Source organism: Petromyzon marinus, chromosome 43 (genome assembly GCF_048934315.1).
Source record: "Petromyzon marinus isolate PM22_M1 ecotype Great Lakes invasive population chromosome 43, UKy_Petmar_22M1.pri1.0, whole genome shotgun sequence".
Lineage (NCBI taxonomy): Eukaryota > Metazoa > Chordata > Hyperoartia > Petromyzontiformes > Petromyzontidae > Petromyzon > Petromyzon marinus.
Genome location: NC_133709.1, coordinates 4,104,448 through 4,120,953, shown reverse-complemented (window position 1 = coordinate 4,120,953; position 16,506 = coordinate 4,104,448). Strand labels below are relative to the sequence as shown.

Here is a 16,506-nt window from a genome sequence, read left to right as displayed (position 1 = left end):
CATCAGAGTGCAGCGCCACATTAAATACGCACGACAATGACGTCGTGATTTATTTTATTTTATACCTACGTGACTTTACCGAAAGAATCAAAGATTATATATAGTCAACGTCACACTCATATCTGACGTCTACAGAAAGGGGAGGGATAGCAGGGGGGGAGGCAGGAGGGGGGAGGAAGGGGGGGGAGGAAGGAGGGGGGAGGAGCGGGAAGCGAGGGGGAGGAGCGGGAAGGGGGAGGAGCGTGAAGGGGGAGGAGCGGGAAGGGAGGGGGTGGAGCGGGAAGGGGGGTAAGGAAGGGGGGGAAGGGGGAGGAGCGGGAGGGAGGGGGAGGAGCGGGAGGGGGGAGGAGCGGGAAGGGGGAGGAGCGGGAAGGGAGGGGGAGGAGCGGGAAGGGGGGTAAGGAAGGGGGGGGAAGGGGGAGGAGCGGGAGGGAGGGGGAGGAGTGGGAAGGGGGAGGAGCGGGAGGGGTGGAATGAGGGGGGGGAGGGAGGGGGAGGAGCGGGAAGGGAGGGGTAGAGAGAGGGGGGAGGAGCAGGAAGAGAGGGGGGGTAGGAAGGGGGGGGTAGGAAAGGGGGGGTAGGAGGGGGGGGTAGGAGGGGGGGGTAGGAGGGGGGGGTAGGGGGGGGGGGTAGGAGGGGGGGGTAGGAGGGGGGGGGTAGGAGGGGGGGGGTAGGAGGGGGGGGGTAGGAGGGGGGGGGTAGGAGGGGGGGGTAGGGGGGGGTAGGAGGGGGGGGTAGGAGGGGGGGGTAGGAGGGGGGCGATGAGGAGCTCCCAGCAGACACCGCGGCGCGCTACTTTGGGCGCGCAAGGCCAACGCTGTAGTCGCGAACAGCGAACGTCGAGCAACAACAACAGCAGGAGCAACAGCAGCAGGAGCAACAGCAGGAGCAGCAGCTGTTGCTGTTTGTCGTCGTCTGTCGTTGTCGCCGTAACAACAACACCAACAACAACAAAACAGATTTTAAGCCGTTAATGAGTGGCGGGTCGGGCGTCCTCGTCCCAAGTTGCGCCAAGCCACTGAAAGCGTTCGCGTCGAAGCGAGCCCGGTTGATTGAAGGCCGCGACGCGGCTTTAGTCTACGGGGCGACGTGGACGCGGCGCCTTCCCCAGGACTCTTTCGTTCCGCGCAGGTGATTGCGAATGCGAATGAATGAATGAACGAACGAACGTCGTCGGTCAAGTCGGTCGTGGTTTGCCCACTCGTCGGACGAAGGCTTCTTTTCGAACCCCTGAGCCAGCCGTGATAGTCGCGCGGTTGGCTCCGTACGGTGCGAAAGAAGTTGAGGCATACAGGGGGCATAGCTACACGGGAACTTTGTTTTGCCGGTATCAAAGTGTGCAGACGATTGAGAATGGGTTTTTTTTACTCTTTCTGGCAATACAACGGTCTTGTTAAGATGTCCAGACGCCAAATAGAAATATTTTGCAAGGATCTTGATTTGAAGCTTTGGTGACTGCAGGAATCCATACTCTTTGTTTTTTTTTCGGTAAAGTCACGTGGGTATAAAATAAGATAAATCACGACGTTTCGGGCGCAACACAAGCGTCGCGTCATCAGGTGGGAACTTTTGCAAGGGATCAAGTACTGCCTGCATGAACCAACACGCAGTGCTTCTGGTGAACATGCAAACAAACATGCCCAGCCGACACTGTCGGTGAGATTGGGCCCTATTGTAGGCTCTCTCTGATGTAGGCCAAATCAGTTTCAAAGACGATGCATCATATTACGAGAGAGCATGCTTGTTTTCACGTTCACCGCAAGCACTGCGTTTGGTTAATGCAGTGTACGGTTCCTTGCAAAAGAGGTTTCTATTTGGCGTTTGAAAATCTTATCGCGACGCCTGTTTTATTGCCACAACGGGTAAAAACAACACCTATTATTTTTTCCATACAGTGCGTACTGCAGTCATATCGTGGTGTCGCCACTTAACAGGCTGGGTTGAGCGAACGAAACGCGGAATTTTTAGTGAATTCGGCACACGGAATGCTTGCCCGTGTCAACCCGTACGGTTTGACCCCGTGTGCTTGTCACAGGGAAAATTTGAGTTTTTCAGGTCCATACGTCGTTACAGCCGTTTCAATACGGGCACACAAATAGTTATTGTATTTATATGTTTCTCCCATGTGGTGATGGGACTTTGTAGGATGAACATTGACATTTTATAAGGGGGCACGGGGTGACCAATAAAATCTGAATTGGTCTGTAATAAGCTAGGGCACTGATAACGGGGTTCACAGGTATGGCAAGGCAGTTCGTGAAGAGTTGGTGAGTTGTCTGTCGTGCCTGGGATTTGACAAGGGACGGCGTGAGAAGACGGGCGAACCAAAGCGAACATTATTTTTGGGACGGAAACGAACAATGTCTATTTCATATATCCGTCCAGGGTCTTCGAGGAGTGCTAAACAACAGCAGGATTGACAGTATACAAGCAAACTATACCGGTTTTGATCATTTGAACGAGGACCCATCCGTTCCTTCGAAAATATCGTTATGAGACCATCCTGAGTCTAATAGCAAACTACTTAATGAGTAAGGTGCTGAGAAAAAAAATATTTGGTGGCTGTGGTGCACTGTGCACGTAACAAAACTGTCATCAGGAATTGTTTTTGTTTTATAATGTCATTCTTATCAGGCATCATGGTGTATAAAGTGCTGTCTCCAACTCGTAGCCACTCTTCTAGATTTGAAGCTTTCGTGACTGCAAGGATCCATACTCTTCACCTGATGAAGGCCACTTGTGTTGTGGCCGAAACGTCGTGATTTTTTGTTATTTAATTTTTACCTACGTGACTTTACCGAATCGAACCAAAGAGTATCGTAGCCACTCTACCTCTCTGGCCTATCTCTTTGTGCTGTGAAGAAGAACCATTGCCCGAACTGTCTCCTATTTTTTACATTTTAAGCCTTTGCTATTGACGCCTGTGTCGGGTTGTTGTCTCAGTGCACTGCCGTGTCTGATGACATTACTAAATGACCTTAGTCTGTCTTCATTCAGATTTGTTAATTTCAACTCATCAGAGTCATTCTTTGGTGGGTATGGTCATCGTCTTGCCTGGTGATTTTTGTCCAGTCACCTGCCTAAAAACAAAGGCTCATTTGACAAATATTTTGGTCAGTAACCTTTTGAAGACAAGCGGCACTCCTGTTGTGAACGCAGCACAAAACACAATGATAGTGGGATGCTCTAGCACTGCTCGTGAGAACACAGACGACACCAACCACAGCCAACAAATGCGTGTGCTTTGACCTCACGTTGGTACCTCTCGCCCTGCAGACACCGCCATGGAGGACTCGGCGGACAACACGACGGTCATCAAAGTCCTGAACTCCTTCCACAGCTACCTGTCCCAAGTGGATTTGAGCGGACACGACAACAGCACCACCATCCTGTCCAATTCCAGCAATGCCCTGCAGAGCCAGTACCTCCGCAGCCTGCAGGTGCGACTGCCAGCCCAGCCGGTGCCACTTTAAACTAAAACAATTTAAAACTATTTTTATTTTAACGGCTAAGGCTCACTGAGCTATGGAGCTCTTTTTGAGAAACGACCTGGCCACAAATGATAGCTCAATGAAGTGGCTTATCATCACGTGGAAATTTACAGCAGCCAAATACTCGAAAATGCATGTTTCTAAATGTAGAGGGAAAAATCGTAGGAACCAGCGAAAAATCCACGCGACCACGGGGAGAACATGCAAACTCCAAATTTTATAGGCGCCAGGACCGGGATCGAGCTCACCACCGCCTGTATACAAGGCGAGGTAGTTAACATCTCGCCACCGAGGCACTTTGGCTCTTGTTAAGGCCGTGACACCTGAGAGCAACTGTCACCAGCAATCGTCGCCAGTCATGGTTTCAGCACCGTTTTCGAGAGTGAAACGCTTAGTCGCCCAAATGTGGGTGAATCTGATCGTGGCCTCCTCCCCAACTTGTGAACGACTGGGACGGCAGCTTCCAATCATATCGCACATAGAAGTTGCTTGACCACCCAAGGTTGTGCCTCCCTGTTGACCAATCATTCATAATACAAGTTTTTTTGGGTGAGATTGAGTTCATATAAATGTGTCGTGAAACCCGCCACCACCCGACAGCCAGATCGTAAGGTTTGTCATGTAAACAGAACATGCCAATTTGTTACTCGTACAACACACCGGTGTGTTGGAGAGTAAATCCACAATATTTACAATCTGAGTGTGACGTTCGCCAGTAATTACAACTGGCATCATCAGGCAACAGCCAGATTTCTCTGATGATGCCATTATGGTGTCTTTTCACCTGGTTAAACAAATAAACTTGTGTCGTGACTATAAGAGTTGATTTCTATCGATGAATCGTTTTAGCCGGTGAACATCCGGTAACATTTGCCTGTGCTGCTGCTTGAGACTAACGGTGCCAACGGCGCCTCGATTTGCACGCGCGCAGGTGGAGGAGCAGGTGGACCAGAGCCACTTGAAGTCCAAGCTCTACCACCTGGAGTGTGAGAACCAGAAGTTGGCTCTGTCGGCCAAGCGAGCACGCATTGAGACGGAGCTGGAGCTGAATACAAGCACTTGCAACTACGAGGTGACACGGCGGGGAGGAAAAGCAGGGTGGGGCAGCTCCCGTCTCGGAGGTTTCGCACTCGCGCACGCTCCTGCACATTCATTCGTGCGTGATTCGCGCGTGGTGCGTGCATGTGCGTGTGTGTCTGCAGCGCGAGTTGAGCAAGAACCGGGAGCTGGCACTGCAGTTGAAGCATGCACAGGAGCGCGAGGCGGAACTGCAGGCCCAGTTGGAGGCGGTCGCCGCCACCTCTCATCGCCACTGCGACGCCGAGATCCAGCGTCTCACCAAAGATAGGGAGCAACTGCTGCAGACGCAGGAGGTAAAGCACGATGGCTCCTCGCTCGGTCACCCTTGCTGGCGAAACTTCCAGCGCAGTTACATTCGTTATATTTGCATTTTGTATCTATGTTGTGTATACCACGCCATAGACGACTGGGCGGACGACAGGACAGCGTTCAGCGCTCATAAAATCAATTGGATCATCATTACACTCACTATTCACACCATTATCACTCTAAACGCATGTTGATTCTAAATGTGGAGCGAAAAACTGGAGGACCCGGAGAAAAATCCACATGACCACGGGGAGATCATCCAAACTCCAAATATACAGGCGTCAGGGTCTGGATCGAACCCACGACCTCCTGTATACCAGGCGAGGTAGCCAATATCTCGCACGAGAACATCACTGAAGCACAGCCTGGGATGAAGCAACCGGGGCCCAGCACAAACAACAACGGCAACGAGCCGCAAGGGGCCGCCAGGGCCGCACGAGTTCGAGGGTGTTGTTGGGGGACCGATGCCCTTCAGAAAGACGAGATGTACATGCGGCAGTCCGAGTGGGGGCATAGTATGTTACAACAGGGAAGCCAAAGTGATTTCTTGCTCCATTGAGAAATGTTGTGATGCTTATTCACTGTAAGGCCCTGAGCCAGTGGTGGAAATTCCATATTCAAAGCACTGTTGTTTTCCCCACAAAGTGATACTATTTTTATCAACACCAGAGGGATGATAGGCTGAGTAAACATGAAGTCAGGATTTTAAATCGCTGCTTTCCAACAACAAGCGTGCCAGCTTTACTGCTGAAACACCTGGCCGATTAATTGTTATAGTTGTACAACCACCTGGCCGGTCATACCGTAAGGTGTCTCCTTTCGCACGGCGTGGTGTGGCGAGCAGAAGCTGAACGTTGCCGAGTCGAAGGTGCTGGATCTGCAGAGGGCGCTTATGAACAAGGACATGAAGATGACAATCTTGTCCTCGGACCACGACGAGGCCCAGAGTCGTCTGGACGAGCAAGAGCGGTACGGACAACGGCGCTGTCGTGGCCGCGTGCGCTCGTTCTGTGTCGAACGCCGTCGTCCGGTCTCGAGCACAGCGTTTGGGAGATGAGTGCGATTTTGTGCCGAGTGGAGTTTTGCGATCCGACTTGGGCGTCATGTTATTCCCCCGTACCCCCACCCGCCCCCCACCCACCAAAGACTGTGCCAGGAGGCGAAGGAGAAAGTTCGTGAGCTGGAAGGGGTGCAGGCCCAGTGCGTGGAGCTGGAGCTCAAGAACAAGGTGGGTAGCGATGTGTGTAAGCAGCAAGGCATGCTGGGGGATAATTCGTTACACATGCCTGTTCAATCACACGGCGTGTCACAACAACTCTTATAGTCACGACACAAGTTTATTTGTTTCACCAGGTGAGAGGACACCGGGATAGTCTGTCTCATTTGCAAGAGTGACCTAAGTCACTGACAATGTTATTGTGAACGGCCACTCTCCCCCACTGTAGATAACGGTGCGGGATAACGGTGGGGGATTACTGTGGGAGATTACGGTGGGGGATAACTGTGGAGGATAATGGTGGGGGATGACGGTGAGGGATAACTGTGGAGGATAACTGTGGAGGATGACGGTGGGGGATAACTGTGGAGGATAACTGTGGAGGATAACGGTGGGGGATGACGGTGAGGGATAACTGTGGAGGATAACTGTGGGGGATGACGGTGAGGGATAACTGTGGAGGATAACAGTGAGGGATAACTGTGGAGGATGACGGTGGGGGATAACTGTGGGGGATAACGGTGAGGGATAACTGGGGGATAACGGTGGAGGATAACTATGGGAGATTACGGTGAGGGATAACTGTGGGGGATAACGGTGGGGGATGACGGTGGGGGATAACGGTGGTAGATAACAGTTTGGGATTACCGTGGATGATAACGATGAGGGATTACTGTGGAGGATAACAGTGGGGGATAACAGTGGGGGATAACGGTGGGGGATGACGGTGAGGAATAACTGTGGGGGATAACGGTGGCGGATGACGGTGAGGGATAACGGTGGGGGATAACGGTGGGGGATGACGGTGGAGGATAACGGTGGATGATAACGGTGATGGATAACTTTGGAGGATAACGGTGGGGGATAACGGTGAGGGATAACGGTGGGATGTCCGCGCTTTACCAGTCCCTGGAGCAGCAGCTGCACAAGATGGAGGAGGACACGGTGGTGGTGCGGAGCATGCGCTCTCAGCTGGCGCGACTGTTGGACGCTGAGAAGCAGAACAAGGCCCTGCAGGAAGAAATCCGCTACCATCGGTAAGCAGCAGCGATGGCGGCTCTGTCACGACAGCGGCTTCCTTCCGCACGCGCTCTTCTGCCACTCGGCCACCTACATCCGATGACGATTTTGAGGCGACGTGGCCGAGTGGTTGCAGCTTTAACCACTTATTGCAGAGATTCGCTGTTCAAGAACCGCAGCGGTTTTGGTTGTTACTGCAGGTGCATTCTCCATAGATATTATGGTTGTTACTCAGGGTGCATTGTCCATAAATACGATGGTTGTTACTGCGGGTGCATTCTCCAAAAATCCGAAAAAGAGTCGGCCTTGTTCTTCGCGATCTGAATTTGACATTTAAAAAACTAACCGCAAATTGCTCAATTGTAAACAACGCACAATTACAACATCGCCCCCTTCTGTGAAACTACCGCAGATTGTACATGTGAAACATGGCACATACGATATTGCCTTGTGCTGTGAGAAATAGTCGCGAATAGCAAACGTTCCAATGGGTTGGTGTGGTGTGCAGAGAGACACAGGAGAAGACGGCGCTGCTGAAGGAGGAGGTGCTTAGCCTGCGCTCCAAGACGGAGCGCTTCCAGCAGCTGCAGGAGCAGCACGCCCACCTGCTCGTGGAGAACGAGGTGGGGGTGGCTCCGCTTTGGAGAAAGCAGGGGTTTGCTTTTCCACTGCACATTGACGAGCCATGCCACTGAAGTCACCAGCAATTCGTAATATCTTGTATGTTGAACTTCTTTCTCACCATACGTAGCCAACCGTGTTAATCGGAGGTGCGGGGAAATGACAACAAACTAAACACAAGCAGCAATTCTAAAGAAATGAGTATTCAATCTAGATTTAAAAGTGCACAGCTCCAGTGGCTTTCTAATATCGGTCGGAAGGCAGAGCGTTCCAGACGGCCGCAGAACCGGATCCGATAGCGCGCGATGCAGTGAATGTCTTGGTTCGCTACGAGGATGACGAATGTAGACAGCGCAGCGACGCAGTGTGCTTTAGTTGTATTGACTGACAACGGATGCTTTAGTTCGACATTTTATAGAAATATTTAGTCAGAAATGAATATTACAAAACTTGAAAAGAGCAACAGTAATCGCAATGTAACAATGAATTATACGATTATATAATTATCATAGATATTTATATCTTATGGCGCATGGCCGTATCATGGCGGCACCAGTGCGCCCCCAAAGCTGCTAAGGCATGAGGGTCTGAGACACCCTAGATGGCTTGCTGCACAGGCTAGCGGGCTATTGGTTTTTTTAATCTTGTTTTTAGTTTATATCATTTGGTGTTATATCTCATGTCTATAGTCTCGTTTGCACCATTGTTCAAATTTGTATAAAACCTGAATATTCGGCCACACGATTTGGTTACTATGATGGCATTTATTACGTGGCTACTCGCTAGCTTTCAACATTCATCGGTTAACCTCGGCCGGTTGTTAACTCGAGCCAGGGTCGATCCCAGTGCCACCATGAAGATTTTCTGTGGTTCTTGTTCCAGGATTTACAGAATAAGCTGAAAACCTGGGAGTCGCTGGATCAGGTCACCGGCATGAAGGCAAAGTAAGCTCCCCCCTGCGTACACCACCTCCTCATGTGTCGCTCCGGCAATCATAAACAACCGCTCGCTAATGGGCTTTGCCCAAGCGGCCTGACTCACTGAAATATTCATCACTGCTTTCCCGGGCATGTGTCACCCTGTGATGGGTCTGTCCCACATCCTCCCCATCAGAGAGCCTTCGCCATACAACACTGGTCAAATTTCGATCAATTACTCGCAAGTTACTTAATTGGGAAGCCACATAGCAACATTGCCCCCCTACTGGCAGACTAATGCCCACTTGCGGGCCAATGCTGCGTCAACCTTATGCCGCACAGAGCCAGCTGCCACCGGGGATCCTGTCCCACAAGACGCTTCGGGATTTGGGATGTACTTTTACGGGAGGCACGGTATAAATATTGAAGTGAAGATGACGACGATGATGATTCCTCCAGAGCGCACCAAGTCTTACGCGGGTCTTGCGGCAACGTTGCCGTGACGCTAAACAGTAAACAGCACTTGTTGTTTGTTAGGAATCCGACCGATCTGAACAGGCAGCTGAGCTTGCTGCAGCACGAGCAGTTGCTGCAGGCGCAGAAGAACTGCAGCATGGGTGCCACGTAAGTTGCGAGCCCACCCCATTCTGCCCTCGAAACGGCTCTTTCTTTCATTGTTAATGTAGTCGGCACATTATTTCATGCTAGTCTTAGTCTAGTCGACAACACCCCTGTGGAATTCTAGTCAAGTCTTGATCTGTGAATATTTCATGTAGCCATTCAGTGACGTCCAGTTGACGAAAGCATTTAAACGTTTAGTCCGCTCTTTGTTGTTAAATGTTGGTGTGAGAGGTGCATAATTTCTCTCACCCCAACATCAGATCAGACAAACCGTGAACTCAGTAAATGCTTTTATACACATGTATAGCCTCTTAGTGCACTGTCTCTAAGAATGTTACTAAGTTATATTAGCCCTTCCTCTTCATTCAGACTCGTTAGTTTCACCTCGTGATAGTCGGTCATGCTTTGGAATTTGGTGGGTGGTCGTAGTTGTCATTCGTGGTTGATGATTCATCCACTCACGGTCATTATTGACCCACATAAGACGGCCTATTGATGAGTATATTCGTCACTAATTCCACGAGCTGAACGAACACTGCTCTCTTTTAACATCAATTGCTGGTGACGTCCCGCATTGCTTGGTCTGAGTAGCACTGTTGGCTCCGTACGGTGCGAAAGAAGTTTAACATGCATAAGCACGTACGTACGTCTGTCGCACATCCCTCATGTCGAGTCGCGTCGCTTCTGTTGCGCGTGCAGCGTGCGTGACGCGGTGCGCAACCGCCACCGGCTGGAGGAGGAGAAGATCCGCCTGACGGCGCAGCTGCACGAGGCGATGGAGCGCAAGCAGCAGGCAGATAACCATGCACAGAACCTGCAGCGACGATGCATGCTGCTTACTCGGGTACGCTCACTCAAGCAGAAAAATAAAGTGTATTCCATCTGTCAGAATATAGCTAAACAACCCTCCATTATCACTATCGGCTTTTGTAAATCCGCTGCTTGATGATTCATAATAGTGAACACGATTCCATACGTGTGCATATTTCACAAATTGGATGGTAATAGGAGTGCTAGTGTAGCAGTTAGCACGCTGCACTACAGACCCGGTTACCCAAGTTCCATTCCTGCTTACGGCCACCCATACCAGTGACGGTTATCTGAAACAGTGCTGGGTCTCCCCTAGGTCGGCGCAACTGCAAATGACTACCTGGTACGGTGTGTAAACATCGTCACTACTGGCCACCCACCCCTTCGTGTGCCGTGCCGGCCTTAAAAGGTGCTACTCACTAACAGCGCTTGCCCCAACGGTCTGTTAAGACTACACGGGGGGATCTTTGTCTTCTTGTGGGGGGCTGCGCACGACATGCAGGAGCGGGATGGGATGAGGGGCATCCTGGACTCGTACGATGAGGTCACCACCACCACGGGCTTCACCACCCAGCTGAGCCAGCGCGTGCGCGAGGCGGAGGCGACAGCGCAGCGCGTCAACGCCCATACCCTGGAGCTCGAGGTAGAGCGGGGCGACTGGCAAACAGGAGAGGAGAGTGGTGGTGGTGTTGGGTCTGGAGTTGGTGGTGGGGAATAATGGTGGAGGAGGTGCTGGTGGAGGATCTGGTGGTCAAAGAGATGGTTGTTATGGTGGTGGATGTGGTGGTGTTGAGAAGGGTATGGTGATGGAGGTGGATTTGGTGGTGGTGGTGGAGAACATGGCGGTGGAGAAGATGGTGGTGGAGGAGATGGTGGTGAAGAAGTTGGGAGCAATGGTGGTGGAGGGCGTAATAGTGGGGAGGATGGTGGTGGTATTGAAGGAGGTGGTGGTTTTGAAAGAGGTGGCAGTGGTGGAGATGGTGGTGGCAAATTTGATGATGTCCACATGGTTAATTATGCCCACGCATGTGATGGTTGTGATCGTGGTTGTGAAGGCAGTTGTTTTGCGATCAAGGCTTGTCATAACTCCCTTTCATCCTGATTGCTGATAACGTGATGTTTATGGTTGATTAGAAGCAGCTGGGAACAACGAAGATGGAGACCTTTAACTACAAGCTGAAAGCTCAGAAGGTGAGTGTGTGGTGACCAAGATTTATATTTTAGAAAATATCGCCAAATCTCTGGACTCTGCGCGGGATGTTAGGCTAGTCCATTGAGAATTGTCTATGGAACGAAACAAGGGGCTGATTCGCATTATAATTGAAATAATAATAATCACACATGGGATGCACTTGGTGACAATCAGCATGCATACCTGATCGTTGAAAGTGCTTGACATTGATGCTGATTCGGAATTAAATAATTCACCCATCCGGTGATTCGATAACGTGTCATGACTTGGGAGTTGAAATTTCGATCCAAAAATCTTACTATTTGTCTCATATTTTACCCATCTCGTTTGTATTGTTTTACATATATACATGTTTTGTGTCGTTTCTATAGTCGTTCTTCGTCACCCTAAATAGACGCACGTATCATGAGCGAAAGAATCGATTTGAGTGGATAAATCGTTTTCCTGTCGAATGTTGACGACGGACGGGCGGGGGACCCGTGGTTGTGATTGCAGCTGGAGGCAGACTTGGCTCTGGAGCGCAGTCGGGTGTCGGCGGCTGCCAGGGATTTCTCGCGGGACGAGGCCGACCAGCTGTGGTGACTCTCTCCCACTTCAGCAAAAAAAACTTTCTTGCTGTGGTTTTCCCACCTGATGATGATTGCTTGTGTTGCAATCGAAACGTGATTTATTTTATGCCTACGTGACTTTACCGAAAGAACCAAAGAGTATAAATTGCTGTAGTCACGAAAGCTTCAAATCTAGATTGAGCTGTGGCGAGCGGGCGCGTGCACCTTCCCCGGTCAGCGGGACATGGCAGAAACCGGCGCACTTGAGAATTAAGTTCCAGGATATCCGATTGGTGATGTGAACGATTGCTCTGCCCATTAGCGGTTCCGTTACTCGACTAGTCGGATGACATGGAAATATCTGGGGGGTAAAAAATTATGTTCAGTAACCTTTTACAAATGTCAACTTTTATTTTTCAAACGCATTGTAAAGCAAAGGAAACATCCATTCAGTTAGAATTTACTCAAAATGGCTTACCAGCACGGTGTATAGATGCTTTGTAAGTGCTAATGTTTATGTTTCTGCTATCGTGCTAAGTGTTGCGATGAATTGCTGAGGTTTCCTTAATTTTCACTTCCCATCTAGGGGTTAAACCAATTTTTACCTAGTAAGCCCATATGGTAATTTTAGCTCCATCAATAAAATGACATAGGCTAATAGAATACACGTTTTTTTGTTGTTAAATTTAGATTAATCTTTAATGCCCGGCAGGTGGTTTAATCGGAAATGTGTCACTCATGTGTTCCGGTGCAGCAAGAAGATCGAAGACCTCCAGGAGAAGCTGAACACTGTGACGGAGGAAAAAGGCGTGCTGGAGATGAGGCTGGAGATGCGGAGCCTCCAGGTGGGGCGGCAGCACTGGGAGCACAACAACTGAAGAGGGAACAAAGAGTGGAAATTGGACCAGGCAAAGTACCCCAAGTGGATTTAGGGGTTATGATGCAGGGTCAGTGGAAAGCCGAGTACACGTGGCTGGTTTTGCTACTTGGTTATCGTGAGGGGTAAGTGAAAGCATTAGTGATTGCTTGGATAGTTGGTTCGTGAAAGGGGTCAGGCATTATACTCGTGGCTGGTTGGCTAATTTGTTGGGTTCAGAAGTCTTGCTGGGTACAGGAATCCCCTTTGCTAGACTTTAGCAGGTCATTGAAATACTCTAATTGAAATGCGATGCAACACATTTGGAGTTACCGGATCATTTTCTGCAAATCCTCATGGTCACGAACTGTAGGCCCTGACCCCCTCATCCTCCCTTCCATGTTGCGGTGGCACCGGCCTAGGGAGATTACGACCCGAGGCACACGCGCGTGCTCCAGATGAAGATGAACCCGCTCGCAGCGGCCCAGGAGGAGCACAAAACCGAGCTGCTGCGGCTGCAGGACGAGTGCGACCGCCTGCGCGAGCGCGTGCGCCAGCTGGAGCAGGGGGGCGCCGTCGCCACAGCCGCCCCCGCCGAGCAGCCCGGCGACTCGGAGAGCGCCCTGCCCTCTCGCGTCATCGCTGGTAACGGGAGCGGAAGCGCACACGTCGTCACCGGCGCCCGAGACGCACGGCAGACAGCGTTTTAACGAGAGCGGAGCTCTGGAGTTGATCTGTTACCGCTGGTATTCGGTTCAATGTTTCGACCGTCCAATGTGAGTTTAAAGTTGCATTCGTGAGACTTCATAGCTTGGGATTGAGTGCGACATTATAGCACTTTAGTCAGGTCAGCGTGATGCCATTCCCATATGGGTCTATCCATTTTAAATAGTCGATTAGTCTATTGTCAGTTCGATTACTCAACTAACCAGATAATACAAAATTACAATTGGCAAAAAAGTATCACCTCTGTTCCCGCTTGTGTCGCAGGACGTGATGAACGTCATCACAATCATTAGCCTTGTCATGCTGGGTGTGGATTGGATGGGGGCTTCTGCCAGGCAGGGGTACAGGCTGCAGCATGGATATTGTGCAGGAGAAATGTTAAATGTACGCGGGGAACGGGAGCGCTACGTTGTGACAAAAAACACACTTAGACACGAGACAAAACAAATGCTTATTGAGGCCACATTGACGAGAGGCGTGGATAAGGTTGAGAACCACTGCATTAAGTGAAGCATGCCCTGCTGAGAGTATGGTTCAAGCGTGACTAAGCAAAACAATACAATGACTGAGACGCTTTCTTTTCCCCACGGCGATGCAGATCTCAGGAAGCAGCTTGAGAGTGCAGAACTGAAGAACCAGCGTCTGAAGGAGGTGTTCCAGATGAAGATTCAAGAGTTTCGGAATGCCTACTACTCGCTCACAGGATACCAGATGGCCGTCTCCACCGAGGGACAGTACAAGCTCATGTCCATGTACGCCGAGAGGGAGAACGACTACCTCCTCTTTAAGGTGTGCGCCATGTGGCGGTGCAGCGTACGCACCGAGCAATGCTGCCACCATTTAGAATCGGTCATGGGGCTCAGGGGGCATGGCATTTGGGTGTGTTTATGGGCGTGACCTAATCGTGTGAGAAAAAAGGGGAATCGCTGGGGTTGGCATTAGGGATGGAGGTTGGGGGTACAGTTTGGCTGCAGAACTTTTTGTTGTTGTTTTTCAGCAGAGATGGGCTGGTTTGGCTCCTGGTGTCTGTTCACAGCCCAAACACTTCAGTCAGGATCACCACACACCGCATGTGTAGATGTGTAAAGCTTTGCTTTGAATGTTAGGCTCTCTTGGTGGGTGAGTTGATAATGGAGCCTTTCACCAAATTGTTTATTCTGTGAAGGGCTTCTTTTGTTGTGCACGTTTTAGGGGTGATTGCACACTTGTGTTTTAGCGATGGGTTCTGTTGTGTTGTTTGTGTTGCCACCCCAAAATCCCTCTTGTGAAAAAGATGTAAAGTCATAGAGTGCACTCCTGGATAAATGTGGCATAATCGTCATAAATATTGTAAAACCCCAGCTTATCTCGAGTGTGACACGCGTGACAACAATATCCCCTTGCGTCTCTCTTATTTCCCTTTTCCTCTTTTTCCCTTCCCCCCTTTTTCCCTTCCCCCCCCCACCCACCCATCTTTGCCACCACTTCTTGACGTGTCCGCAGAACGCAGGGCAGATGCAATTGCTGGAAACGGAGTTTTCGCAAAGTTTGTCAGACCTCATCAGTCTGCACCTGCACCAGCAGAAGAGCATCCCGGTGTTCCTGAGCGCTATCACGCTCGAGCTCTTCAGCCGGCAGACCTGCCCCACCATGTCCCTTGCCCAACACCTGCCCCAATAATGCCCTACATCTGCCCACACCTGTTTCAACTGCCCCACTCCTGCCCGGATTATACCCAATACCTGCGCGCGCATGCCCCAATTGCTTCATGGTTTAGCCATTCCGGTGCATATGCTGTCAATAAAACATTGCAGCAAATCACCCTGAGTTGGTGGAAGTTCTCGCTGGCTTTTAAAACGAAGTCTGGGTGGCAGGCATGATCCACTTTTTGCTGCTGCTTCTACTGTTTTTAAGTCTTATTTTAGCCACTATATGTCAAGTACTATTTTTTTCGCAGTACAACGAAGCACCTCTCATGTACTCTTCCCGTTATCCGTGTCTCGTAACCGTGCTTCAGATCTTCCAAATATCTGTTCGATGTATCTGGCTATGATATTAACCTTTGAGTGGAGTGGGGGGGGGAGTAATCTGAAAGGGCAGTAAAACCACTCGGAGCCAGATTTGGGGGAGTCGCTCCAGTTATGGGGGGGGTGCCCGGCATACTGCAAATAATACATTACTACTGTACCTTTCAATTGCATTTACAGGTCATTCATACGAAACATTTGAAACTGGATAATGGCGATACAGTGCTGTACTTGCAATTCAATGACAGTATATTTTAATACTATTTACGATCAAGCAGAAGGCTCATTGGGTGTCGAAGTACATACACTTTTCTGGTTGGTTTGAAGAGTTTGTAATGAAGTGAAAAAGGCAGAGCAATAGCAGAACGTGGGTGAGAGGCGTTTCAAAGGCACTGGTTGACCAAATTCCACGGGACATTTAACATTTTTTAAAGTTCACATCCATGATAAATAAACTACTGTACTGTACAAATAAATATATGCCAATGTTTCATTTTTGCTGTTTTCCCCCCATGTGCTGTGAAGAAGGGCCATTGCCAGAAACGTCGCCTATTATATATTTAGCTTTTTACGCACCTGTTATTTGCGAAAGTGTTGAGATTGGGTAGTATTTTGTTAATTCACAGCGCGCGCAAAGTCCGGTACTTTTAGAAGTCACCGCGTAATAAAAAAAAACCTCCCGATCGAAGAGAAATTAACACGTGCGTCGTGACATCACAACAATCGATGCGTGCGTCGTGACGTCTAAACTCGCCACGTGCGTCCCAACGTCACCACGCAATTGAATTAACTTGACCTCACGAAAACCGAATCGCAATTAAACACTTCAGTGCACGACAAGTACACACACACACTTGGTATTTAAATAGATTAAAACTGACGAACATCAATGGTTCGTAAAAAAAAATACGCCTTTAAAGTCTTAATCCGTTTCGCTTATTAACCTCTGACCTCCCACAAATCAACCCAGCGAGCGTCACGTGATGTTTGGGGGGGGTTTCACGAACATCACGTGACGCGGGGGGAGGTGCTAAATGATTGCCCCACGTCACGTGATGTTATAGGGAGGGGGCGGTGTGGGGTGGTGGAAACG

The 16,506-nt window shown here is 50.0% G+C and overlaps 1 protein-coding gene across 1 annotated transcript; it reads left to right on the top strand.

Moving 5' to 3' along the window:
• The first annotated feature begins 758 nt into the window (after nucleotides 1-758).
• Nucleotides 759-15,889, top strand: MAD1L1 (mitotic arrest deficient 1 like 1). The gene is made up of 18 exons (XM_032970168.2): nucleotides 759-1,131; nucleotides 3,277-3,440; nucleotides 4,423-4,563; nucleotides 4,694-4,864; nucleotides 5,725-5,849; nucleotides 6,027-6,108; nucleotides 7,003-7,133; nucleotides 7,625-7,739; nucleotides 8,620-8,681; nucleotides 9,192-9,278; nucleotides 9,975-10,119; nucleotides 10,588-10,728; nucleotides 11,220-11,276; nucleotides 11,773-11,855; nucleotides 12,580-12,670; nucleotides 13,104-13,326; nucleotides 14,006-14,196; nucleotides 14,890-15,889. Exons 2-18 carry the CDS (start codon nucleotides 3,285-3,287, stop codon nucleotides 15,064-15,066), a joined length of 2,178 nt encoding a protein of 725 aa, XP_032826059.2. The 5' UTR covers nucleotides 759-1,131; nucleotides 3,277-3,284; the 3' UTR covers nucleotides 15,067-15,889.
• The last annotated feature ends 617 nt before the right edge of the window (nucleotides 15,890-16,506 follow it).

What these genes read in the sequence shown, in the direction of transcription:
- MAD1L1 (XM_032970168.2), top strand. Translation starts at nt 3,285, where the DNA reads ATGGAGGACTCGGCGGACAACACGACGGTCATCAAAGTCCTGAACTCC. An exon ending in AACTGCTGCAGACGCAGGAG is followed by an intron (nt 4,865 to 5,724) that starts GTAAAGCACGAT and finishes TGTGGCGAGCAG; the next exon opens with AAGCTGAACGTTGCCGAGTC. An exon ending in GTCACCGGCATGAAGGCAAA is followed by an intron (nt 8,682 to 9,191) that starts GTAAGCTCCCCC and finishes GTTGTTTGTTAG; the next exon opens with GAATCCGACCGATCTGAACA.